At 40.4% G+C, this 26,075-nt stretch overlaps 1 protein-coding gene across 6 annotated transcripts in view; it reads right to left on the reverse strand.

Annotated features, from left to right (window-relative positions):
* SHANK2 (SH3 and multiple ankyrin repeat domains 2) overlaps window positions 1–25,303 on the reverse strand; it is a 336,255-nt gene extending 310,952 nt beyond the window's left edge. For 2 of the 6 annotated variants that reach the window (XM_042813893.1, XM_042813887.1), the window contains exons 1-3: window positions 25,231–25,303; window positions 17,916–18,008; window positions 778–845 (exon numbers count right to left, since the gene is read on the reverse strand). In XM_042813893.1, the coding sequence (XP_042669827.1) occupies window positions 778–791 (14 nt within the window). In that variant the 5' untranslated portion in view covers window positions 792–845; window positions 17,916–18,008; window positions 25,231–25,303. Of the gene's footprint in view, window positions 1–777; window positions 846–17,915; window positions 18,009–23,017; window positions 23,096–25,092; window positions 25,208–25,230 lie in introns of those variants that run through there. The other 4 variants (XM_042813888.1, XM_042813889.1, XM_042813890.1 and 1 more) reach the window with 4 other exon arrangements.
* Window positions 25,304–26,075: the final 772 nt, after the last annotated feature.

The raw sequence follows: 26,075 nt of genomic DNA on the forward strand, positions 1-26,075 counted from the left end.
TCATTTTCTGATATCTGAGTTTAAGTTTTCTATTTATTTTGTAATGACTGGATAGTAAGCCAATGAAGTAATTCTAATTTAAGAAACTCTTTTCTATAGGAAGACAATAAAATGTTTCTGGGTACTGCCAAAACTTTTTAAATTGTGTTCATAAGGAATCACACACAAAAAAAAAAAAAAAGAGGAAAAAATATAAGTGTAATAAGAAAGAAATACAACAAGTCTAGAAGTTTGAATAGAAAACACTGAAAATGCAACATTCAAATAAGGCAAAAAAAGACACAAGATATGTGTTTGTACTGTGTTAGGAGAGGCTCTACACTGACTCCACAGTCCATCAGTTCTTACCTCACTGTATGATGAGAGCATTACAGTACAAAAATCCAGAAATTCTTCATGCAAATCTAACATTAATTGCAAAATTCGCAATGAACTCACCAAAAATTATGTATGGAAAAATGGTGTTTCAACAAGAATAATGTTACGTTATAATAATGGTACAAGAAATATCATAACATGTCTATTTGCAGGCCCAGATTTAAAGTATATTCAGCAGGAGGAAGAAGAAGGCTTCCACAACTGATGATGAAAGTTAACACACTCTCCCAACCTTCTTCACTACAGACTGCTGTTAAGCTGCAAATCCTGCTGTTTCACCAATTCTATAGCATTAAAATCTAAGAAAAAGTCTAAGAAACTTACCATTGGAAAAAAAAAGATGGAGAAATGAGACGTACCTTAAATGACTTCTTTACAAAATGAGTTAGGCATGCTTACCTGTCAGCATACATAAGAGAGAAACAGTGTCAAGATCATCAACATCTGGCTATTCTCATCTCAGATTCCTGGGGAAGAAAAAATAAACAACAATCCACGTAAGATACATAAGAACACTGACACATGAAGAAAGAAAGTCAGTGATCTAATAACTGTCGTCTTTAAGAACTGCAAAGCTAGTGCAGCATAAGGGGATATATTAGTTTAAAAAAAAAAAAATGTATTTTATCACTTAGCCAATTTACAACGTATTCATCATGTTGTAACATAGATATCTTGCTTAACTTCACATGGTAATAACCTGACTTAACTTCACTCACTCCAGACTGCTTCTGGCAGCACAAAACTGGTACTAAAACAAAAAGAGGCCCTCTTGGTTATCAACAGACATAATTTCATGCTGGATGTGACAGAAGGTGAAAGATGCTGCTCTGCTGTTGGCAAAGCATGGACACCTTGTTTGATTTAAGTGTTGTTGATGTGCCAAATACCATTTGCAGAACAACTCTAATTTGTTCAGGAAGACGCTAGTATTTCACTCCCACCTTTCCAGGTCTAGCTGAGATCCAGAAATTAGCTCTGCTTCTTCAACCTCCACCAGAAGATTCCTAAGTTCAGCAGATGTGCTGAGCATCACAGTTCAACACCCACCACAGTAAGGCATAGCCTAGAGCAGGCTGAGAAGCACTGAAATGTATTTGACTAGATTCAAATTCACTGCCTTCATTCATGGAGAAAATGTTGATGCTAAAGAAAGTCTTGCCTCCCATTTATTTTTTACCTTTATGGATATAAATGGAAGGGAAAGTCTGCACTCTTGCATTGATACAGCAAGTTTGACATTTTATTTTTTTTTTTACTCTTTCGTAGCTTACTCTGGTGTCTAGTACTGGATCAAACAATAATATTGGATCACAGTCTTACATTTAACCAGTTTAAGAAGTCCAAACAGGCACCTATTAGACAGAAGAGAAGTGTAAACCAGTCATGCAGCTCCAGAATAAAGAACGCAACTGCGAGTAAAACTGGAACCTCTCAGAGATAATTCAGTTAATATCACTGGACTGCATTATTTACTCCAATATAAGAACTAAATTTACCTCAGATTACCTCTTATTGCATGCTTTATTACACCTTCCCTATTGTATACCATTCAAGTTATATCTAATGTTAATATATACATGTGTACACAAATGTTTAAATGCCTTTACAGTGTATTTAAGCTCATTATTTTAAATGAAGATAGACATCAACATACATATTTTACTGAAAACAACGTATTCAAAAAAATTTGAGTAGGAAGAAAATACTTAGCAATGTGCCTCCAGGACGTGCATAGCTCTGCACAACCATCTTACAGAAACAGCAAAACTATTTAAGTGAAGTGCGTTCCCCATAATGAACTTCTACATTTTGTACTATGACAAAGTAAGCTGCACTTGAGATGAAATCTAGAAGATTCTCCAGTTACAGAGGAGATACAATTGCAATTTATGCAATCATAAATGACAGAGCTAAGAAAGGATCAGCTGATTCTCAAAAAAATTAAAAACAGAACCCATGGATGGGAAATCAGTGGATTAAAAGGAAAGCAAAATTAACTAACTAATCTAACATGTTTATTAACCACATTAAAGGACAGGGGATAAAATATTTCCACTTTTGAACCACCTCTTTTACACCCTTTAGCTTTCAGTTTCTACATGAATCTGGAGACAGGGAAGGATGAATCATCTGGGACTCAAAAATATCCATCACAGATTATTTCCAAAATGGCTCCCAACTGTTGAGACATTTGTTCATCATATTCCAAAAACTGTCCTTGTAGTTTTTAGGAAAGATTTATAACTTGGCCAATTTCCGACAGATGTTGGTAGGATTTAGCAGTGGTCTATCCACAGCAACAGTGTATAACTTAAACCAGTATTTCAGGACTTTGTTGACATAAAATCTAAGTAACAAAACCAACATAAATGTAAAGTATTTAGCTACTAGATACCCTACAGAAAATAAAAACTAAAGAAATTCAATACAAGGAATTTTTGCACTTCTTGTTGGAGAGATAAGAACTGCAGTCGTTTTTTCCATGTGGAGCCCAAACCTTCTGTTTACAAAAATGACCATCAGCATGGCACCATTACTTTCATCTGTATTGTTAGAACACTTTCTACAGTACTTTCCAGTTACATCTAAGCATCAGGAAACCAACTTGATAAGGGTTCAATAAAGCCCTTTAAATTAGAGTATTTGTATATTGCAAATATACATAGAAATCTAATCAGACTGCGCCAATACTGTCTTCTTAACAAGACTGGTGATGTTTCACAGTGCCTAGATACCATTGTTGGAAAACTGTCTTGTCTTCTGTTCCTGCAAAACACCTCTTAATACCCGTCTGCAAACCAAAAGGAACGAGCTCCCTCCATATCCTTGTCTTCCTCTCCTCAAGCTCAGGACTGACAAAGCTGAAGTTTTTCTTTATCCCCTCAAAGTCTCCAATGCATCCCTGTAAAATTTTCTGTGCCGTGAAAATTAAAATTATTCTTGCATCCCCAGCACTTTGTACTGCAATAGGATTCTCCTCCATCTGTGGCCTTCATGCCTGGCTGGGCAAGGGAGAGAAATAGGATGGGCAGCTGCTAGCCTCATGTCTTTCCTTCCATCAAACACTAATGTGGGTCTCTCCTACATTAATCAACAATTTTTACAGCATTTGTAGGAATGTAACACCTAAAGAGATCTCTGTTCCTTTAAAAAGTATAGCTGAATTTAAACAACAAAGGTCATTAGAAAACAGAAGGTGAGGGATATAGAGGGGAGAAAAGACTTGCAGCCCTGCCTTGTAAGCCGTTTTCCTTATCAAATCAACCTAAAAAGAATCAAATGATGACTCCAAAGTGCTTAGACATATGGTACAGTTGGCAGTACCTACAAGATTCAGTGCACTGCAGTGAGGAGATCTGATGTTTCTGCAGTGTGCAATGTAGCATCAGTAACAGAGCTCGGGAGCAGTGTGGCCACAGCCATGCAGAATTTGTAGGGCTGGCTGCCATGCTCAGCGCCGCTTCTCTCCCATGCGGCTCAGCCAGAACTGCTGCGGCTGCCTCACACCACAGGGGGTCTCAGAACCATCAGTCCCAACAGGACACTGGTCAGGCCTTCCCACAGGTTTGGCAAGTTTTCAGATTAGGAACAGACCAGTATTTGTAGGAATTTTAGCTAGTGGAATAAAAGCAACAAGATTTCCATGTTTACTTTTTTCTATTGTAAGGCATGCACATAATGAATCATCAGTACAGAGAAATAACCTTGTTTGTGGGCATTTTTCTGTGCCTAGGTGCACACTCTGGAAAGCACAAGTTATTAACTGATAAGAGCAAAATTAAGTAAATCCAACTACTGACTAGATATACATGTCCACGCGCTCCTCAGCAAACAAACATGCATTTACTCTGCCAGTATTCTGACTCACACAAACGCATGCCAATTAGAAAACGTACAACCATATTGGCAAAGGCAAACTTGAGGGAATATTCCTGCATAACCTCTTAGCACAGTTTCAACATCCCAGTTGCCAGCCTGGCCCTAGCTCCCAGTTGACCAGCCAGCTTCTCTGCACAGCTGTTTGCATGGCCACTAAGAAATTTGTGAATTTATGAGAATGGCAAATAGATATATGGAAGCACTCAGAAATGAAACATCTGGGAGCATTCAGCTGAAGGATTAGCATGTTTTAATTAATACAATTTAAATTAGAAATATCATGAATTTATCCTAGCATTTCTGAACACAAACAGCCCTTACATTCTTAATACTACCATAGCATGCCGTTACTTTTCTTCCTGTAGTGTAGTGCAGTGCACACCAAAATCTCTGTTAGTTACCAACACTGAAGATCCCCAATTTGCACAAAAGCTTGCGTTGCAAGCAGCTTCAGATGTCAAAGACAGTTTGCATACGAGATCTTCAAGCTTGAGTGAAAGTCTACAGAACTGAACACCAGAAGAGTTCATATGAATATGTGAACACCTCACCAGTTTTTAAAAATGGCTGAAGCAGTCCAGCTGTGCCAACTGTGCTAACAAAGTGCAACAAAGTGCTAACTGTTGAACTGTTAAAATCAGGTAACTTACTATAAGAGATCTGAAGGCATAGTAAGGCTCCAGGCATCCATTAGTTTAGTAACACTCAGACTTCCAAGTGTCTTTTATGCTAAAAGACCCCAAACACACGCACTGAGTTCTCCACTTTTTCCACCCATTAAATTGAAGGCTCAGATACTGGGTTAAGTTTTAGCACCAAGGTTCGTGTGTCTAGCACATACATATATGATGGATTGAAAGGCTGCTTGAGGGAGACTGTATAAGCAAACCACATTTGATTCTAGCTCTGCAAAGAGAAGAGCAGTGAGCTGAAAAATAAATGTAGCAAGGGAAGAGCTGTTTGAGATTTTATGAAACTCCTGTTGTCCAATTCTGCCACTGTATACAGCTAGAGCAAACAAAGGAAGTCTGCCCACAAGGTTGAAATGTGAACAGCATCAGGAAAACAGTTCAAAAAAGAAGAAAAATAGTTATTTTATTCATTAAAGAGACCGTATTTGGGCATACATTCAAAATTCAGAACAGAAAGAACTCTACACATCGATCTTTTAGAACTAAATATGAAATCTATAGCTGCTTGAACACTTACTGGAATGAATTCATTTATTTGTGACTCTTTGTTATGCTCAACTCTTTGTTATGCTCTAATCTTCTTTTCTTCAGCCATCCAAGCCCAATGGCTTCAATGCTTGGATTCTGTGTGTTAGCAGAGAACGGTCTTCTAAAATGTTAGATGCTTTGTGGCTTCAGATTATTCACTGTCTGTGGGAGCAAGCTCATGGTAGCAGCAAAAAATCATTTACTTTCTGTTCAAATACAGACAATATAGAAATGCCTTTAATTGCATTTATACTACAGATGCAGAGAAGCTCCACGTTCCAGAAACTACTTCTTCAAAGATGCTTACCCAACGCAAGAAAAAACATGACCAGGAATTTAGGCAACATGACATGCTAAAATGAGACAGATTAGAATAATGCCATGGGTGTTCCAAGTAGATGTTAAGAAGGGACCCTTGGTCACTTGCCCCATTGGGTGTTTTCTCCTAACTGCCTGAGCTTGGAGGAACAGGAGGAAAGATAAGGTGCCGAAGCATCAGCAGGACGTGATCTGAGCTGAGCTCAGGGTCACCTCACTGGCCAGTTTGGCAGATCCAGACCATGTTCATAACAAACTGCCTGCACCATGCAACAAAGGATTTCCCTTTTCCTAGAATTTTGTGCAATGTGTCACGACTGTCCACGGGATTCGTGTTACTGTTGGCTTCATTTTACTAATCCTGATTAAATCTTGCTGAACAGTTCTGGCCTGCATACATACTGCAGTTCTCCAATCATCTTGTTCTCCAACGGGAAAGGCCATGCAGGATGAAAAAGGAGCAGTGCATGGAAGAAGTTAATAGAGTATGCAAATCCCTTGCTTAAACTCAGGGACACACTTTGCCTCTGTTTTATGGCTACGAATATTGGGCACAGCTAGCTGCTTGCATTTGGAAGTCAATGGGGTCTGTGATGCTGCAGAGTTCAAAAAGCTTGTGACAGTAAGAGACAGAATCTTCGCAATTGATATCTGAGACCTGATTAGCATGAATAAATGGGGAATACAGTGACCTTCTAAACCGAGGCAAAATGAGCAGATACAGATGCAAAAATAAGCTGACGGTAATTGAGGCAGGATTCATTCTATCTGTATAAAAACACTCCCCACTTTCAACAAAAACTTGGGCTCTTTAAATTGGGCAAACACCATATTTGGCAAAAATCCAACTCAAACACAAAACACTTTTGGGCAGTACCACCATCCAAACAGTCACACAGCACTTCTAATCTGACCTGTCATCTTGCTGCTTGACACCAGAGGTTTCCCAAGCACAGGAATTACAGCAGGTAGCCTCAGGGCAACCTCTTTCTAGATTTCCCTCCTCCCATTCCCCTGATAAAGTAGGGCAGCCATGAATTCAGAGCACATCACTCATAGCTGCTGACCTCTAGCAGACTATTTAGTGCAATATAACCTTCATTAAAAAGGTCCCTTTGGGAAAATAAATAAATAAATAAAACTGAGAAGTCAGGCTCAGAGGAGTTTGTGAGATACTTAAATAGTAGCCGTGTTACAAGCACATAGGTGGACTGACAGCCACCTGAAGCAAAGCAAGGCTGAACCCATACAAAACCTGTACAAAGATTCTTAAGGCCTGTGATTGTACCATCAGCTAAGGAGAACTCAAAGAGGAAGAGACAACGTGAATCCATTTTTTCAACTGATACTCCATTAAGAGATGGTGGGTAGCCACTAAAACAACTGCAACGTATTCAGCATTCCAGCTAAACAGTAAACTCAGGCTCAAGAATAAAAATACACTGCTAACAGACATCTCCACCTGTCAACATCTCAAGACTTGCTAGTAGCTTCTGTTTAAATTATTCAATATCTATTACCTGTATTTTTAAAATGAAATTTTTCCACTCTTAAACATAACCTTAAAGAGACTCTCATTACTAGGAAAGCTGTGCCATAAAAAGAATACCTTGTTTTCCAGGCAGTTCATATGATAAGAAGGACCAGAAACAGATCCTGCACTGTTGTTTATTAATGATCATAGTAGGTTAAAAAGTATGTTCAGTTACAGAATTTTTAAAAAGAAAAAAGAACAGAAGAAGAAAAAATAAATCACCTTCCTTTCCATTCTTATCTGAACGTGAAATGGCAATATCATTAAAGTGGTAAGTATTACTGCAATTCATAAGTAATCAGTGATGAAAGAAAAATTTCATCTTCAGTTCACGTCTCCTAATTATTTCATTTCCCAAACACTACAAAATCCACAGTAATAAATAATAGTATTTCTAAAGGCCAGAAGCTGCTCACTTTGGATGTAATTCTTCATGGAATTCACTGGATGCGTCCAAGAAAATTAAGTCAAAACTCCCAAAACTCTACTTTTGTTCTTTGAGGTGAAAACCTTTGCCATTTAAATTCACAGAAGTACTTGTATTCAATTGCTACCTGTTTGTGCAACTGAGTCTAAACTCAAATGAAAGATTGTATTTATCCAAGCAAAAAGTGGGTGGGTGTTTATTCTGGATATTTTTTGTTGCTGTTGATTGATTTATTTATTTTCTTTATTTACAAGTCAGACTTACATTCAAATGGCTGTGAACTTTTCACTAAGTGAATGAAATTCACAGATTACAATTATCTGAAAGGAAGAAACAGCCTTAATCTACTCAAGATAAGTGAGCACAGTATCTGCCAATTTTTCACTAGCCTCGATAGTTCCATTTTATTTACATGTGCCATCTAAACACCCATTACTCTGTTGAGGAAACACTTGTTAGCATTTTGACAATAGGAGGGAGAAATCTCTCCAGCTACAAATCACAAACCACTGCCAATAGCTGCAGCATCTGTTCCTTCATGCTTCTCGTAAAGACAGGAATATTTGCAAAAGACAGGATTTTATTGACTTTCCTGGCTGAACTGGGTGGTAAGTAAAGAGAGATGAAACAGGGAGTCACGCCAGGCAGAGACAGGGGTTGTGACCGAGCATTGTGCAAGGAGAGCCAGGCTGCCCACAAATCAATTATTCAGCTGCCAGGTCTTGCCTATAGCTCCAAGGGGATAAATGAGCCCACACATCTCCATCTCCATCCCATTGCATTTACTGACAGCAGGTTTATGTTAAGCAATATGGGCAGGGTTAAAAATTTGATCAAGAAGATCGTTCGCAATTTTAAGAAAAAATAAACTAGTTTATATCCTGCTAGCAGTATTTAAAGGTAATAGAAATACATTTCAATAGCTATGTTTTCTTAACACAAGACTTGTAGAATATGATGGACATAGTTTAAAATGAAAAAGACATAACAACATAAGTCATATCGCAAGTGAAAAAAATATTCAAGTGAACGTACTGAGTTGCCTAAATGGGATTATCTCCATACATGTTAATGAATATTCAACAAGATTAAATTCATTTATATTACAACACATTTTTATGTGTTTTAACACAGAGACATCCAGAGAAAATAAATCTGAGGCATCTGTACTGACAGCAAGATGTCTTTTAAATTAATAGTTTTATTTAAGCTAGGATTTGCTTCTAGCCCTTATGAATACAGATAGCAAGCAAGCTAGGTTCAGTGTAACTGCAAGCCTAACAAATAAAAGAATATAAAAGCTTAATGCACTTGCATATTTGTTTTTGCTGAGAAGAAGGAAGGACATACAAACTACTTATTACGGGTATTCGAAAAACTATTTCTTAATTACTAGCATTCAAAAAGCTGATATTGTTGTCTTTATAGGTAGCATTAACGACATATGAGCCAGACCCAGATGGCAGATCTCCAAGCTTCCTTGTTTCCTTGTATAAATTCCTTGCTCATACAGCATGTTAGAATAAACAGGGTCACACCAGGCATCAATTGTTTGATTTGTTTGACTTTTCCACTACAAATGCACTGCACAGAACATGAGCTAATATTGTCATGAGGGATTTATTAAGTGCTGTGCTTCTACTCCTAATATGAATGTAATTTAGGGTCTTCAATTTTAGGAACTGGAATTTGCCTCATATACAGAAAGTGTAAATCCAATTAAAGAAAGCACACGCACTTTCCACTAATATTCAAATATCGGTCTTTTGCCTTTTGTCAGGTGTCTCTTCTGTTCACATCTTGTCCCCTTCCTTGCTTTTATCTTCCTATAAGCAGGTTAATTATTGTCCTAGTGTTGTAATCCAAAAATTTGTTTAACCCTATAAGTAATATAATACTAAGAAAAGCTAAAAACAAAATAAAAAAAAAAAAAAAAAAAAAAAAAAAATGCAGGGATAAAGGGACAGAAGAGGTCACATATACCTACGAAAAGGTACTCAGCTACTACAGATGACTAAATCAGCTCTAAAAATATGTAAACTGCTATATAGAGAACTGACCTTCCATGCGTAAAAAATAAATGCTAATATGCCCCAAAGCAGTATATGGCCATGTAGTCTGCTAAGCCAATGCTAAGATTTATATGTATAGGGTAGTTGCAAGCTCTGTTTGAGTGATCTTTATCCTGAGAAATGGAGTATTTTGTTTAAAATGCAATCTTAGACAAAGCCAGCCCTTCTCTTTCCCTCCAGCCATGAAAGGCGTCAGAAATTAAGCAAAGCTAACACTGCAATGTCACCTTGACCTAAGCTACACCTTCAATACACACCACATACATAAAAGGAAAGAAAAAAAAATTATTTGAAATGTGAAAATTACAGCTGTGCATGTGAAATACAAAAAGGCTTATTTAATTGAAAGCATGCATGGCTTCAATTAAGCAAATCTTTAATCTCTAAATGACTGTGTTTCGCAGAATCACAGAATATAAAGGTTGGAAGGAACCACTTGGAGATCATTAAGTCCAACCTCTTGCTAAAGCAGGTTCCCTAGAGTAGGTTACATGAAAAAGTATCCAGGCAGGTTTTAAGCATCTCCAGAAAAGGAGCCTCTGCAACCTCTCTGTTCCAGCGCTTTGTAACTCTTAAAGAAAATACGTTTTTCCTCATGATTGTATGGAACTTTCTATATTCCAGCCTGTGCCCACTGTCTTGCCACTGGGCACCACTGATAAGAGTCTGACCCCATTCACTCGACTCCTCCCTGTAAGATATTTATAAGCATTGATAAGATCCCTTTCAGTCTTCTCCAGGCTGAACAGTTCCAGACCTCTCAGCCTTTCCTCATATGAAAGATGCTCCAGGTCCCAATCACCCTTGCAGCCCTCTGTTGGATCTTCTCTAGTAGTTCTGTCTCTCTTGAACTTGGGAGATGAGAACACAGTGTTCTAAATGTGGCCTCACCAGGGCAGAGTGGAGGGGAAGGATCATCTCCCAGGACCTCCTGGCCACGCTCTTTTTCATGAACCCCAAGATACCGTTGGCCTTCATGCCACAAGGGCACACCTCTGACTCATGGCCAACCTGCTGTCCTTCAGGCCACCTCAGTCCTTCTCTGCAAAGCTCCTTTCCATCCAGTCATCCCCCAACCTGTACTGATGCATGCAGTTATCCCTACCCAGGGGCAGGACTCTACACTGGCTCTTATTGCCCACCAGCCTGTCCAGGTCTGCCTAAATGGCAGCACAGACTTACGGTATGCCAGCCACTTTTCAAGTCTGAGGAAGGCTTATTCAGAGGGACATACTATTCTGAGCACCGAACCTTTTTGAAGATATCACATTATTTCCTCAGTAGGACTATGGGCCACAGCTTCAGCTGAGAGACATATTGTGAGTGTTATGGAATCACAGAACATATGGTAACACCAAGAGTCTCCAATGATCTCAAGATCTACTCAAGATCTACTTTGGTTTCATATGAACAGTCCTGCCTGCCATTGTCCATTTTGGCCACACTTCCAGTCTTCTCAGAGTCGTTGTCCATCTCCCACAACCACTTTGCCTTCCTTACCAGCTATGTAATGGCAGCAGCAGATGCCAGCAGTACATCACCTCAACACTAATGAGCCCTATTACTGTATTTTCTTACAAGTATTTAGGAAAGTTCTAAATAGTATTATCAATCACAGGCAAACTGGAAGAAATTAATATGGGTCTAAAAAACATTGCAAAGAACACTCTCTGAACACAGATCTCATAGGACGCTTGCATGGATATTATTGGCATGGAAATTATAATTACTTGATTATTAGTAGGAAACAAAACAGTGAATATCAGCTATGGAGGAGAAAAGAATAAGAACTATGAGGATAGTGCTGTTTTTCTGAAAAACCTTCAGAGGAAAAAATCACATCAGGAGCTTTTGTGCTTCATTAATACCAATAAATGCAAACTCACTGGTAAGAAACCAAAATCAAATATCATTCCTAAGTGCTAACAAAATTGGATGTTAATGACATATTAGCATTGTAATTAGTAAATTGGATATTTATGCTCATTATCTATCATTCAATTTGCAAACAATAATTTGAATAGCTTTAAAACATAACGTTATCAGGAAAAGTCTCATATAAAATGTAATTTTTTCAATTAATTTGTTACTGAGTTTCCCCATAATGCATTAAGGTTTACTTTCAGAGCTCCTAAGCCAATGCTTTGAAAACGCTCTCATCCTTACATAGATACTTTATTCCATAAAAAAAATTTCAGATTCTGTTCTCCCCAGATAAAGCACAGTCCCTACATATCTTCTGATAAACATCATACTCGCAAAGTTTTGTTGAAAGTCTTGCTTAATAAACCAGAGCAAGAGAAATAGCCTCTCCAGGACATCCATTCTTTGTTATCTCTGTGGAGATCAACACAATCATATTCATAGGAGGGAAATAAAATTGCACTGTTCTCTTACCATTATTACAAGAATCTCGTATACCTTGGTATTGCAGCTTATTATATAAAGTTCTTGGTAGTCAGAAATTATGATGACTACAATACTGAAAACTTTTAATACCTGACACCACTGAATGTCTCAATCTCCTGGTCACCTATTTGCGTGAAACAGTACCCCGTGATAACTGCAGCTACCACAAAATAACACTGATAGTCAGCATAAACAAATTCAACTTGCTTGAACAAGTCAACTTTTCTAATGAGTCTTAGCTGAAGGTGAGTTAAATAGAAGAAGACAACCTTGCTCTTGCAACATAACAACAGTAGGCCTCATACCAGTTTAAAGGCCATGGAGCACATTGCCAGTCTTGGCTGGACACCACACACACATGTAATAGTCTGGATTTGGTGCCTTGTGACTTCCATCTGTTCAGGCTGAATGAAGAAAGAAGGACTGCATGGGAAACACTTCCTAGCAACGATGCCAACATAGCAGCCATTAAAAAGTGGGTCATCTCCACTGGTGCAGATTTTTACAAGCACAGCATGCATTGTCTAGGCCAACAGATTTGGGGCAGTTTTCTGCCCCATAAGATTCTCAATGACTCCAAAGCCCCTTAGAATGCATGCCCAGTTGGTAAATTATCTTGTCTATATGACATGTATCGTATCTGATTCAGTACTTCTGGCTTAATACATCCTAGCAAGAGGATGACCTCTCTAGGACATTCACTCTGTCTTCTGTATTGAGATCAACACAGCCATATTTAGAGATGAACACTAATCCATTAATTATTTTAAAACACATTATTCTACAGTCAGACCAATGATTATTTACCCCAGTGTCCTATCTCTGATGATGACAAGAGGAAGCTCAAGCAAACCTGGTCACCTCCTGTCAACTTCTCCCTTTGGCTTCCTCGGCATTAAGAATTGTAAAAGGGATATTGGAGGGCATATCCATGTCAAGTCCAGTTAGCATCTTTGCAGGGAACTGCAGTACATGAATTTCTCTAATACCATTTTGAATCTAATGGTACTGTCTGCTCCCACGCCTGCCTATGGCACCTATTTTTGAAAGTTCAGTATCCACCGTACAAAGAAATGAACTTTCTTTTATCAGCTTTAAACCACACTACTAGTTTTAACTAGAAATGTCAGGTTTTAGCACTCCTGTTGCAGAACTCAATGAACAACAGTTCCACACACACGTAAATCCACTGCCTTCATGACTTTCAAAACTTCATTTCTCTCTTCCTTCTCCTCTCCAAACTGAAGTCATGGCCTCTTCTGCCTTTGTACCTTGTCCAACTCCATTCTGTCTTTCATGAGATGCAGAGATATACAGTGTAAAAGAACTGTCAGACTAAGTTTTTACATAGCTGAAAAGCCTTCAGTCCTGTTCTTAGGACCTTCTTGTTGATGCCCTGCACAGTGTAGAACTCTAAAAATTAAAAATAGTATCCTTTAAAATTAGAACACATATTACAATACAATATGCAATCTTGCCTTCCATAACATAGCTGAAATGCAGACATCTGGGACTGAGCTGTATGTTTCATCCACATTTCCCTAGGCAACTGAAAATAAAACAGGTGGATTACAGAAAAGGTATATAGAGACTTACCATGCCTCTTCCCTTTCCCCTGAAGTATATCCACTGTAGGAGCATCCAAGCTGCTTGTGTGAGACTTGCTGAGCAGCTAGGCTATAACCTCAAGAACTCTAGAGTTCAGAGTTACCTGCTTTAAACAATTTTGTTTACACCTCTGTGTGGTCATTATTTGATGATTCAGAATATGGAAAGAGACTTTGTCTAAATTGCTGTCAAACTTGAGGCATATTATTATACTTATCACTTCAAACACATATAACTTGATCTTCTTAACCATATGTGCCCAGCGCAGAAGAACAGCTGCTCTGCCCTCCTCTTTCCTGTATTTGCCCAGATTGAAGGTTTTACAGCCTCTATTTTCAACCGCCTGTAAAATTTATGTTGAGAGAGGGATAAACCTTTTACTGAAGCCTTTGGTAGATTACACTTCCTTTATCACACAGCCACCAATGACATTTCTAACAACAATCTTCCCAGAAAATCTGAAATGCAAACCAGTAAACAAGAAATTTTAAAAAGCCATAGAGGTTAAAGATTTTTTCTTGGCAAAGGGGAAGTGAAGGTGTATGGGAACTACTGAGTCACGGCCTGAACCTCTGATTGATCACCTGAGGCGAGCCATGAGTCAGCCAGAGGAGCACAGGTGAAGGCAACTCACCTGTGCTGCCAGAAGGGGTAAAGCCAGGCTCCACCCCTCCTAGACCTATTTAAGAGCTGGCTACCAGAGGGAAGGATCTCTTCTGGAGATCACCTCTCTTGGTGTTTTGTGGTGAGCTCAGCCAAAGGGTAAGCTCTTCCACCTATTCTCTTTTTGTGATCGTTGTCTATTTTGCCTAACTCTCTTGATTATATTGTGATTATAACATCTTGATATCTATTGATTATACAATTATATTGTGATTATAATGTCTTGATATCTATTGATTATACAGAAGGGTTTGGACAAGACAAAGTAAAATCTAACTTAAATATACTACAGAAAAACTTTGAGCTTTACTGATGCCTTATTTTGGGATTGATGCCATAACTATGGCTTGGGATACAGCAATAAACAAGAGGAAAAAGTTTCCCAAGCTACATAGCTGTGCACAGCTTATACACAATTTCATCTTCTCTGGTTTTGAAACACACATTCAACCTTTTCAAGAAATTGGAAACAGCATTTTGTAAGCCAGTCCTCTCTCTTCTCTTTACAGTAGTTAAACTTAAGCATTTTACAAAGAACAGATCACCTTAACAATGTTACTTAGTAGACCTCACTGGCTGAACCTTGGGGCAACGTGTTCCATCACCACCTAAGAAACCTCTGCCCAGGTGTTTGCCGACAGATATCTCTTACTTGTTCTACAGTGGCAAAAAACTACAATCACCTTAAGAACTCTGAAACAAAAATAAGCATCAACAAAATAATCTTTATATAAGCAGGTCCAGTACAAGGCATGGCATCCACTGCACCAGCCTCACAAGGCTGCCTTATAACAGAAGTATCAAGTTTGCATGATAGCCACATAAGAAAAGCTTTTTATTTCTGCAGCACATTGCAGCCAATATTTGTTACTCCCTAATGAGCTCACTTGGAAGACTACAGGACTGGTTTTCTACAAACACAGTAATCTTCAAGAATCTCTTATAGATATATTAATTCATTTTAAAATAGCACTAAAATGGTTTGAACTGACAAGATTAGGCACAGATGTTGTTACAGCAGGATTGCAGATAGTGAATACCTTTCACATCGCAGTAGATTTGGGGTTTTTTTTCTCCTTGTTAAATTTAAGCCAGGCAATTGTCAAAGCAAAACCAATGTTCTCTACACCACACTCCAGGACAAGCTGCCACCTGTTTAACACCTCTAGGTGCTACTGCAACACAAACATTCTTCTACGTATTTGCAACTATAAATGCAACACTTGTACACAGTTTGTGAGAAACTGTTAAAATTATTCTGCGAGTTAAGTCTAAACAGCCCAGGCACACAAAAACTTCAGATATTTCAGAAATTGGGAACCTTTACACCAGACAGAAGTGCCTAACGGGACCCAAACTCTCCCACAGATGGGATTCTGCAGATTTGGTGGAAAATGAAAGTTTGTCTAAAGCAGGAATTTAGCTTATTTTCATTCATTTTCATCCTGAGCTTAATTTTCATGTTGTTTTGCATCTGTGAATCTGATTCTACGATCACAGAATTGTTTTATTACACAGGGAAAGATATAATATTTACCCAGAAGCCATCATCTTCATGCCAATGGCATGTCAGTGAAGGTCTAGAAAACAAGTAATTTGCTCACTCTTTTGGTGACCAGTTGGACCAACACCTTTCCAAGATGACATATTTACAAGCCTGTATATGTGATACTTTAAGCCTACAACTTTTCTAAAATATCACAAATATTTACCGAGAGATTAAACCACAATAAACTGCTTAGGAAAAATCAATAATAACAATAATAATAATCCAATGTTTCCAAACTTAAAATCAAAAACTATCTTTCAGTTCAAACAGGAAAATAAAAATTAAAAGCTGTCAGAGCAAGATTTGACCAAATTGGAGAGGTCTAGAAATACCTAGCAGTAATTTCATCAGCAATTCAAATGTAGTGATATGGAAATTCTGTAAGAACAGTGAGCTAGACTGGACAAGAGGAAAAATTAAGAGTAAAATATTTTATGACAATATTGTGGAGCAAGGCTTGAGTTAATAGTTACACTGGTGTGCAACATAAATTAATATTATAAATTAGACAATACATTTTGGGACCACTTTACACTTGCAGATAATCAATAAGGAAATGTGGATTTCTGAGGACCTTGGTATATTATTATTTTCAGTTTTAAAGTTATTTAATCTTATCCATGAGTAAACATGCATGTAATTAATACACTATTTCACCTGTCATTTTATAGTATGCAATATTTTGTTACTCTGAATAAAAATAGCAAATATGAACAAACTCTACAAAAACATCAGTGTGTATTTTCTGCTAAAAATGTAGAGAGCCAGGCACATTGTTAAACTGCTAGGTTCAGCCTACCTATCATTGTATCTTTTGTCCCATCTGGTTCAGCAGCTATCACTGATTAGATAGAAAGGAATAGAAAAAAAGGATGAGTTTGATGCCATGGAGTTTTACATCCTTCTTGTCAATTTGAAGCCTCATGTGAGGGAATTTTCACAAGAACCTTCAGTGTTTCAGTCCAGACAGAAGAGAAAGTCATACCAAATCAATAGATAACCACAACAGAGAGAACTCCTAATAAAAATTTAAGTTTTCATTTGAAATTGCATCGATGTTTATTGTTTTGAATCCAGTTCTGAGGTGGTATAAATAACTGACTTCTGCCAAGCTGCTGACACCAGTTGGGGATGTCAAAGTATAAAAAATAAACATTTATTTTCCTCAGATGTGCCTCATGGGCTTCGAAGTCTACAAATTTCACACTGTTTTATCCTATGTGTTCATCTCACAGATAACTGACAAGCTAAGCGGCATTCATAGAGGTACAAAAACTTCACTTCCCAAGCCTGACTGTAGAACTGCAAAGGCCAAAGTAAAAAGCTTAATTTGTTAAAAGCTACTCCTTCCGTCATAACATTTCTAAATATTTATTCAGGGGAAAAATTTCTATCAGGTAAATGCTATGCTGATGGCAAGGTGAAGAAAATTTTCTGGTTCACACAGCAGGACTAAATATAAAAATGTTTTTTCTTCCATAATGCATCTTCATCACGTGGAAAACGGTAGGTCAAGTTCAGTTTTGCAGGTGGTGCTCACAGTGTTCGCGAAGCACAAATAACACCTCGGCAAGACATCAGAGGACAAACTCCCGAGATGGCCTGCAGCAACCATCAATACAGTGGGAGCTGTAGCAAGCCTTCAGGTGCCACTGTCACTGTGAGTGTCCCCATGTAGCTGTAGCTACTCAGAAGACAGCAGTGCCCAGCCATCTCAGAGTCATCACAAGGGGAAAGAAAGTGGCACTACTGCACTGCCGTAGGATGAACAGTCAACATGAGCATTCAGTCCTGGCCTAGAGATCCCTCCTTCCTCAGCCCATGTGAGTGGTCTCTCACTGCCGCATAGCCTTACCTCAGGGTGGTGGGGCAATTTGCAAGTCTGTAGGCTGCTTCTCCTGATGGGTCTCAGTGCATGGGCGGGGGAACTGGTGAAGCCACAGCAGGACTGGAAGCAAGAAATGGGAGAAGCATGAAATTTCAGCAGACTGCTGACTTACTCAATGGTTTTTAGACACATTGTAGAAAAGAGAAGACAAAAGAGAGATGCTTGCCCTGTAGAGATAGCTGAGCCATAGAACCTTTCATAAGGACTATTCACTGCACTTGAAACAGAAGGCACTTAGATCACTGAAGCTTGATAAAACTGAACCAACCTTTAATTTGAAGCAGTATTTTGAAGCAGTAAAGCCCTGTAACTATTCCCTACTCCCTCCTTGTTTTAAGAACAGTAGGCTAGCACAAAAGCAGACAAGTCTCCCTGCACTTGAAGGTCCTTGTCCAGCTGCCTCCTCTTAGATGCCCTCAGTTGACTCACAGTGCTGTTGTGAACCAGATGCTTATAAGCTGTAATCACCAGAAATGCACAGGTCTACCAAAAAACATTGTCATTTCTTTTTAATGTTCTCAGCTATTTCAGCTCTAATCCAAACAGGATATCAGCACGTGACAGGAGAGGGACAATTACTGAGCTAAATGTGTATCCTCTTCTTGTTGCACACCAACTTTTCTATAAAGTTTCTAGTAGCTTCTACATCAATTCCAGCCACTGAGAGTTAAAGCAAAGGCTTTCTCACTGAAAAATAGATAAAGGATAAAGTTTAAAAAAATTTAATTGACCAGCAGTCACTTTTTTTTTCTTTTTCACCCTAGGAAAATACTTCATGTAAAAAAAAAATATGTGACTATTGGTAGTGGGAAAGGGTATCATCTTCTTGTTTATGTTTTTCAGGCTATAATATGCTTCAGAAAATTCTATCTTAATATTTCCTTGAGAAGACAGAAATTGTACAGTCCACTGCACTGATGGTAGAGTCATTTTGCCATCTGATTAAAGCAACGTACAATAACAAAAGCAATAACAATATACTACACTGAAGTCATGTTTTATGGGCATATTGTCTAATTGGATAGATATCATTTAAGAGTGATGTAATGTTTCATGCAACTACAATCACATATAATGTACTTAGAAGTCTGTTTTCAGTAATAATGGTCGCAGATATGCATACATGCTAGACTAAATTAATGGGTCAAATTACTGAGCTTGTTACGGTGGATGCATGCTGTAAGGGGAGATTAATTGGAAATCAGCTGGTCTAAAAGAGTCATCTGCCAGTTCAACATTTACTCTTATTGCTAGCATCGAAGCACTGGCAAGTGGCAGGGCTTTTGTCATGCCCTATTTGCCATCAGGCCATGTCCTTCGAGAGCCCCTTCCCATTAATGCAGGTAGAGGAGTTGAGCAGCACCGTGTGCACTGGGCAGCACTGGGGCAGTTTCAGGAGGGAATTCTGCAGGTCTATAACTTAGTAAGGGCAGCAACACACTAGAGGAACTCCATCTATTCTTTTAGACTATACAAAAAGATCTCCAGCTATTACAGTGGTCAGTAAAACATTTGAAAATAGTGGGAGTCTGGGAAAATATTAGCATACGCCAATTTTAACCACACTGCTATAATGTTAACTCAACTGCAACGTGTTCACATTATTCCCCTTGACTGGAAAAGCCACTTTCAAAACACATATATACGGAATGTCAACGTATATCACTAACAGCCAACTGCACATCACAGTTTCTGCCATCAGCTCTTCTTTTAAAATAGCTTGCTGGGATCTAAGCATTGACTTTTGTCAAAACAAAAGCACCTTTTGTACCCATTAAAATCTTACATCAATTTTTTTCATTATATAACTAGCTTGGTTATGGCTTACATTTTTGTTAAAACTGAGTTTGAACCCAACGTGTCATGTACTACCAGTGAGCCCTTGAGCTACTAGGAGGACTGGTTCAGAGTTCTTATTACAAAAAATTCTTAAAGCAGGCTCTGGGGATGTTTCCTAAGAAGGAGCAAGGTTCTCCAAGTCCCTTACATCACAGTCAACAACAAAGACTTTCAGCTGTGCAGTGGACCAACTGAGACTTTCACAGCTAATGAAGAAACTGAATGCCAGATCAGAAATGATGGAAACAAAAGAATGTATAAGTGAGAGTTAAGTTTGGGGAAGTATTTTACATTTCTTGAGGAGATGGGAAACAGAGACATTAGTTTTAACCGGTAAAAAATTCTTTTACCAGACTGATAAAATAGATGATATTTTAAGGACTTTTTCTAACACTTCTCTGGTTGCCTTTTACACGGATTAATTTTACCCACATTTCCCAGACTACTCTCAACCCTTTTTGTTGGTTGTGATTAACATCGTACAGCACCGTAGCTGCAATACTTCACTCTCCGTCATTTCTCTCCTCCAGTATCAGTCACCTTTGTTCCTTTTCCTCCGCTACCCTGTTTCCTCTCCATACTCCAGCTGAGCTTCATTCCAGTCAGCCCAGCACAGGAGTGCTTGGCAGCTGCTGCACGTGACACAGGAACGCATCTCCCAAGCTGAGACTCAGTAATGTGGAAGGCTGCTCTGCAGAAGTCCCGGACTACTCAAGATCCACAGCCTTTTCTCACATCCCCAGATACGAGTCATGATGGTAGAATGGTTGGAGGATATAAAATATTTATGCTGCAGTGTTAACACAAATTAAAGGAAGAGTACTTTTGTAATCAGAATAAAGACTGCTGAACGTATTTTCTGCTATCCTCTGGTGATTATATGTCAAATGCAAAGCTCACACAGCTGGCTCAGCCTGTGTCATAGCTTCACAGCCTCAACGTTGAACACAAAAACACCAATTAACTGTTTTCTGAGGTTTACTTTCAAAACATACTCAGACACACTCCTCTGTAATCAAAAGTTCTTCAGTCCCAAAACTCTATTTCCTAAATGATAGCATCCTCATTACAAATATCAAATTTTGTGAAGTACTTGCTCCATTTTATCAATACAATTGAGTTAACAAAAAGCAGGCAAACACTGAAGCTGAAACTGCAATGGCAAACTTATGCCTACGCCTAAGTTTTACCAAAACCTGAATCAGAGACATACAGAAGCTAAACATAGAAAGGAAACATTTGAAATTAACTATACTTGTCAGTCCTTTGCACAAGAATTCAACCACAGTTTCAACAGAAAGACGCCACAGACTCTGAACATTAAGGCCATTATCTCAAAACAAGCCAGTGATTGTTTACGGTGCCTATAAGAAGGTGTTGGCACGGCACTCTTTGCTTCATTCATCATCCCCTCATTAAGCATCCTATTGCTCAGCCACGCATATCTATAGAGACCCCGGCAGCACTCCCCCTGCTGAGCACAATGCCCGTCTCCCCCTACGTTACAACAGACCCTACACACCAGAACGAACTCGAGAACACGAGCACAACTCTCCCACACTTTTTTACACCAAAAAAACCCATAATAGCCCAGTTGGTTTCCTCCTGGCATCCAAACAGAGTTTGGGTATTCAAGTGAAAGATAAACCATTTACTTCTATTACAGAAATTTGTTTGAAACGACGCTGAGCATGAAGTACAACTACTGCATCCAAGGCTTCAGACAAAACCATATGCTATATGTGACACAGCAAAGAAGATTAAAATGTTTCTTCAAATAGAATTTGAACTTAAATCTGATCCACAATTTGCCTCATGTTTTATCTCATCTGTTTAAAAGTAGGTCTTTCTTTGTAGCAAAACATTGTACACTGTTTTCCCATCCTTCCTGAAAGAAGAGGCATGTTAAAGCTGCTATATTGGATCATCACCAACACTAGCAATTTCTTTTTGCTTCAGAGAGGTCCGACATATGCATTTCTATCAAGAGTATAAGGCAGTGCATTTGCAGCCCTACTGATAATCCTGTTTTGAAAGGCCATGAGCCATTTCAGATGGGGAAGGTCCTTATACATCATGGCATTTTGATCCAAAGTAACCTCCTGCTGGCTTACAGGCTCGCTGGCTTGATGGCAGCCTATTAAAACAAGACTTGAATTCTGCACAAATGATGCATAGCAAAGGCCCATTTCACATCTCAGGTTTTTAATACGAATTAAATCACATCTGCTCATTCTTAAAGATAGCATAAATGGAACTCCTCCAGATTTCTGTGGCTATCACTTCCAAAATCAAGCAAGAATCCCCCAAATTTTTATTCTCAGCATCTCTGACATCAAGCAAAAGCAATTGTGCAAACTGTTGGCAGAGTGCCTGCGTCACAGCCTCGTCTATGGACTGCTCCATGCAGAGCCCAGCAGCCTGAACTGTCAGTGTCTTCCACAGCTCTGTGCTGTGGAAAGCGAAGTTCAAGACCCACTTCTGACAACATCAGTTTCCCTCTGGTCTCCCAGAATTCCTCAAAATCAGCACGTGCCTGTCCACAGATACAGGATCTTCCCTTGAAATCTCTGGACTACATCAGACACTGCGTACACAAATGATCACAAGGAAATCAGTGCTAGCAACATGTGTGTAACTACACACCGTGCTAAAATTTTCACTTTAAAATATATTTTTCTATTGCTGTATGCCTTCACAAACCTGCAAAGCATTTTATTGAAGATTTAAGAGAGAAACTTGTTATAAAAATCCCCATAACCATATTTTTTTAAATGATTTTTTTTTTTTCTCAGACCAAAGTGAAAAATGTAGAAAGTAAAGAGCAGAGTGTGGAAAGTATATTTTCAGACATCCTGGTTTGTGAATTCCAGGTGCTACTTCTCAGACAGGCAAGAAAATTAGATTCAAAAAAAAACCTGATTCTTAGCATGACTGTTTATTTCTGAAGTTAATGACATGCAAATCACTATGCATGTATTTACATTCTTGATTAGAATGAGATTGAGAAGTTAGAAAATGGAGCAGTGATGATCCTGTAGGTTACAGCAGAGGTTTTCCAGACAGGCAAGAGTCAAGAATAACTTACATGTAAAAAATAAAGGCTGGGAAAAAAAATGATAATGCTGAAGATAAGCAACTTGCCTCTAATGTCCTCATCAAAGAGTTCACACTATCTAGGGTGCCTACTTTTTTAATTAATGGAAAAGTAGTTTGATGGGAACACCTACGTCATGCTGGGGCTCTGCGGGGCTCCTCTGGAAACTTGCAGTTCTGTCACACAGCAAATGCTCATCAGGCTCCCTAACACAACAGTCTGACCTCCAAAGCAATGAAATTGAAGTCTGCTGATGAAACTTAAGAAAGAAACTTGATGAAGCCACCGGAGTCTCTTGCATAATTCATTTTCTCTTCCTCGGACAGTTCTTGATGGGGCTGTTGAAGGAGTGTCCATGTCCCCATCCCAGACACCTGACATGCACACACATTGCCCAAGGCACATCCTCAAGGGATGAAGCCACAACCTTCCTCCACATGCAGCACAGCTGAGGAAGAAGAAAGAAAGAGAGGAAGAGAGGTGGAGAGGAAAAACAGAAGGCTGCAGGAGGACAGGGGCTAGCTCTGAGTAGGGCAGCTAAGAAGTAACCCAGAGGTTGCAGCATCTGAGGAATTCCTGAGCTGAAGAAAGCTCCAGCTCAGCCTCAGCTGAGAAACAGAGAAGTGCAAACACAGGGAGAAGAAGAGTTGAAATGGGGAGCAGGGGGAGAAAAAACAACCCAAGGAATTTAAATTTAAATTTAGTCTATTCTGGACTAAACAGCAAGGGAAAGCATGAGTGCTATGGGATAAGAAAGGACAATCAAAAGAGCTAGTCAGAATCAATGCAAAGAACCAGATGTGGCCAGAACTCTCAGCCACATCTTCATGGGCTTTTAGTTCTAGTTTACAGCAAAATACCAGGAAAAGAAAACATTGCTTCAAGCCTGGCCATCAAAATCAGCAACTACTTTTTCCAACTTAATTCTTCTAAACTTTCAGACTTAGGAGAAAATCATTGCAAATGCCTGGGTGATGCCTTATATATTAACATGCAATTGCCCATGTAAGATCACATTGGCAATCAAATGTGGGATTCAAAAAAGTGCTGCCACTATTGAGCAAAGCTCTTTGAGGCCATTTTTTCCCCCTTCTACAGCTTTGGGAGTGCTTTTCCTAACTGGGTTCTGGCTAACCCCCTCTTGCCACTGCAAGGAACTGATCACCGATGCCTCCTCCGCTCCCCTGTGGTTTGTGCTCTCATTTGACTTCTGAGAGTCTAACTGGAGTCCTTGTATTCTTAGTATAGAAGATGCAGGCAAAGTTAATGTCCTACAGTATCCCGAAGTACAGCTGAAACTTCAGATCTTTCACTCTACGAAATCTATGTAGGTTTCTCTTCAACACTTTCTGCGTTTCAAGTGTGTTAAAGACCTGATAACTTCCCCACCAAAGACTGACGACTCCCACAGTGGTATCCAGCAACAAACCTAGGAATTTACCAGCAGGCACTCTGCTTCATTAGCTGCAACTTTTAAACAGCGCAAACAATTCCTATTTTAACCCATCTTGTCGTCTACTCCATCTGTGCCAGCGGCTGTGGAAGAACTCCCAGTTTCCCACGGAGGGAGCTGGAGTGTCTCTGATCACTGGAGCTGATGCAGGAGACCGTATGAGTGTTAAAAGGCATTTGAGCCTTGCTATTTCACAGCTTTGATTATTTTAACATACAACTGTGCTTTCAATATAAGCAAAGACGAACCACGCAATTCCACAGCTAAGTCACAACCTTGAGCCGCAAATACCTTTAAACAAAGATAGCATTTGTTTTTGAGGGCTTTTATTTTTTCTTCCCGGCAGAGGCTCCCTCGAACAAGGCAGGTCGTTCTGAACACAGTCGAACAGAGCCAAGAGCGCAGCAAAGGAGAGAAGGGCGAGGCACAAAGCAAAGGAAGTGAAAACTTGCAGAAGCAGAACGCACTCTCCGGCAGGCTGAGTTCCCTGCGGGGAGGTTTGCGACTCCCGTGCTGAGGAGCGGGGCCTAAGGACACAGGCGTTCGGAGCAGAGCAACTACACCCCACGTCTTTCTCTGCCCGGCGGAGCCCTCAGGAAGCACCTCCACCTGAGGCTCCTCCGCTTCTCGCTGGCAGAGTGGCGGCAACGCAGCTATCCTAAACTCGCGGCCCCTGCCCACCGCTTCTCAGCCCTCCGTCCCAGCACCCCCGGCCCCTCCATCCCAAGCCGCGACATCCTCCCCCTCCGCCTCACCTGCAGTCCCCCAAGACCCGCCTCCCGCACAAGAAATTCCTCCGCAAAAGTCGAGGTGCTCGCTTCCCCCCCGATACACACACACGCCTCCGTGCGCTCGGGGCCGGGCAGGTAACGCCCGCACCCCCCCGTGCCTACCTGTGGCGGACGACGGGGCGGCAGGGTTCGGCGGCGGCGCTCCCCTCACGCCTCGCTGCCGGCCGGGCTGGGCGGAGGCCGGGCCGCGGAGCCGCCCCCCCGCCGCATGGCAGCGCCCGCCTCGCCGCCGGGCCCCCCCTCGCCGCTCGAAGTCGGCGCCCGCCTGCTCGGGTCCCCCCCACGGCGCGGTGCCGTGCCCCGGACGCTTCGTTTTCCTAGAGGAACGGAAGGCGTCAGGCTCTGCCCGTGAAAGGATCCGGGCGAGGGTGGGCGCAGCGCTCGGCTGAGGGAAGCTTTAGCAGAGCGGGGTGCTGCCGGCATCGCTCCGCATCCTCGCGCCGTTACCCACCTGCACGCGGCGCAGCTCCGGCCCCGCACGCGACCCACCGCCCCACAGCGTGCCATGGCCCGGGGCGAGCCCGATAAGCTCCCAGAGACGGCGACCTCTGCCGCGAGCCTGGAGCGACCCGAGGGCGCGAGAACCATAGGCTGAGCCCTCGGTGGGTTGCAGCAAAGCCAGGGCCGCTGCTTCGCGCAGCGCCCTTCTAGCAAGGCTTTGCTTCGGAGCGCTTCTGTCACCCCATTCTGGATCTGTAACGCCACTCAGTGCAAATTAAGACAATCCAAGCAAGTGTATGGATCTGAGAGCACTTGAGGGAGCCAACCACAGCACCGCGTCGCCACAAAGACGAGTCACCGCGTTGCTTCTCTGTTAAACTGTTCTGAAGAACGAGTGCTGCTCCAAAAGTAATGCCTCCTATTTTATGATTCTGGCTCACGCCATCAGATGGAGGTGGTATGGCAGCAGAGGTTGAACGTTCCCACCAGTGTTCCATTACCTTTTG

Source organism: Centrocercus urophasianus, unplaced genomic scaffold (assembly GCF_019232065.1).
Source record: "Centrocercus urophasianus isolate 14NV4802_14NV808 unplaced genomic scaffold, USGS_Curo_1.0 seq_14, whole genome shotgun sequence".
Lineage (NCBI taxonomy): Eukaryota > Metazoa > Chordata > Aves > Galliformes > Phasianidae > Centrocercus > Centrocercus urophasianus.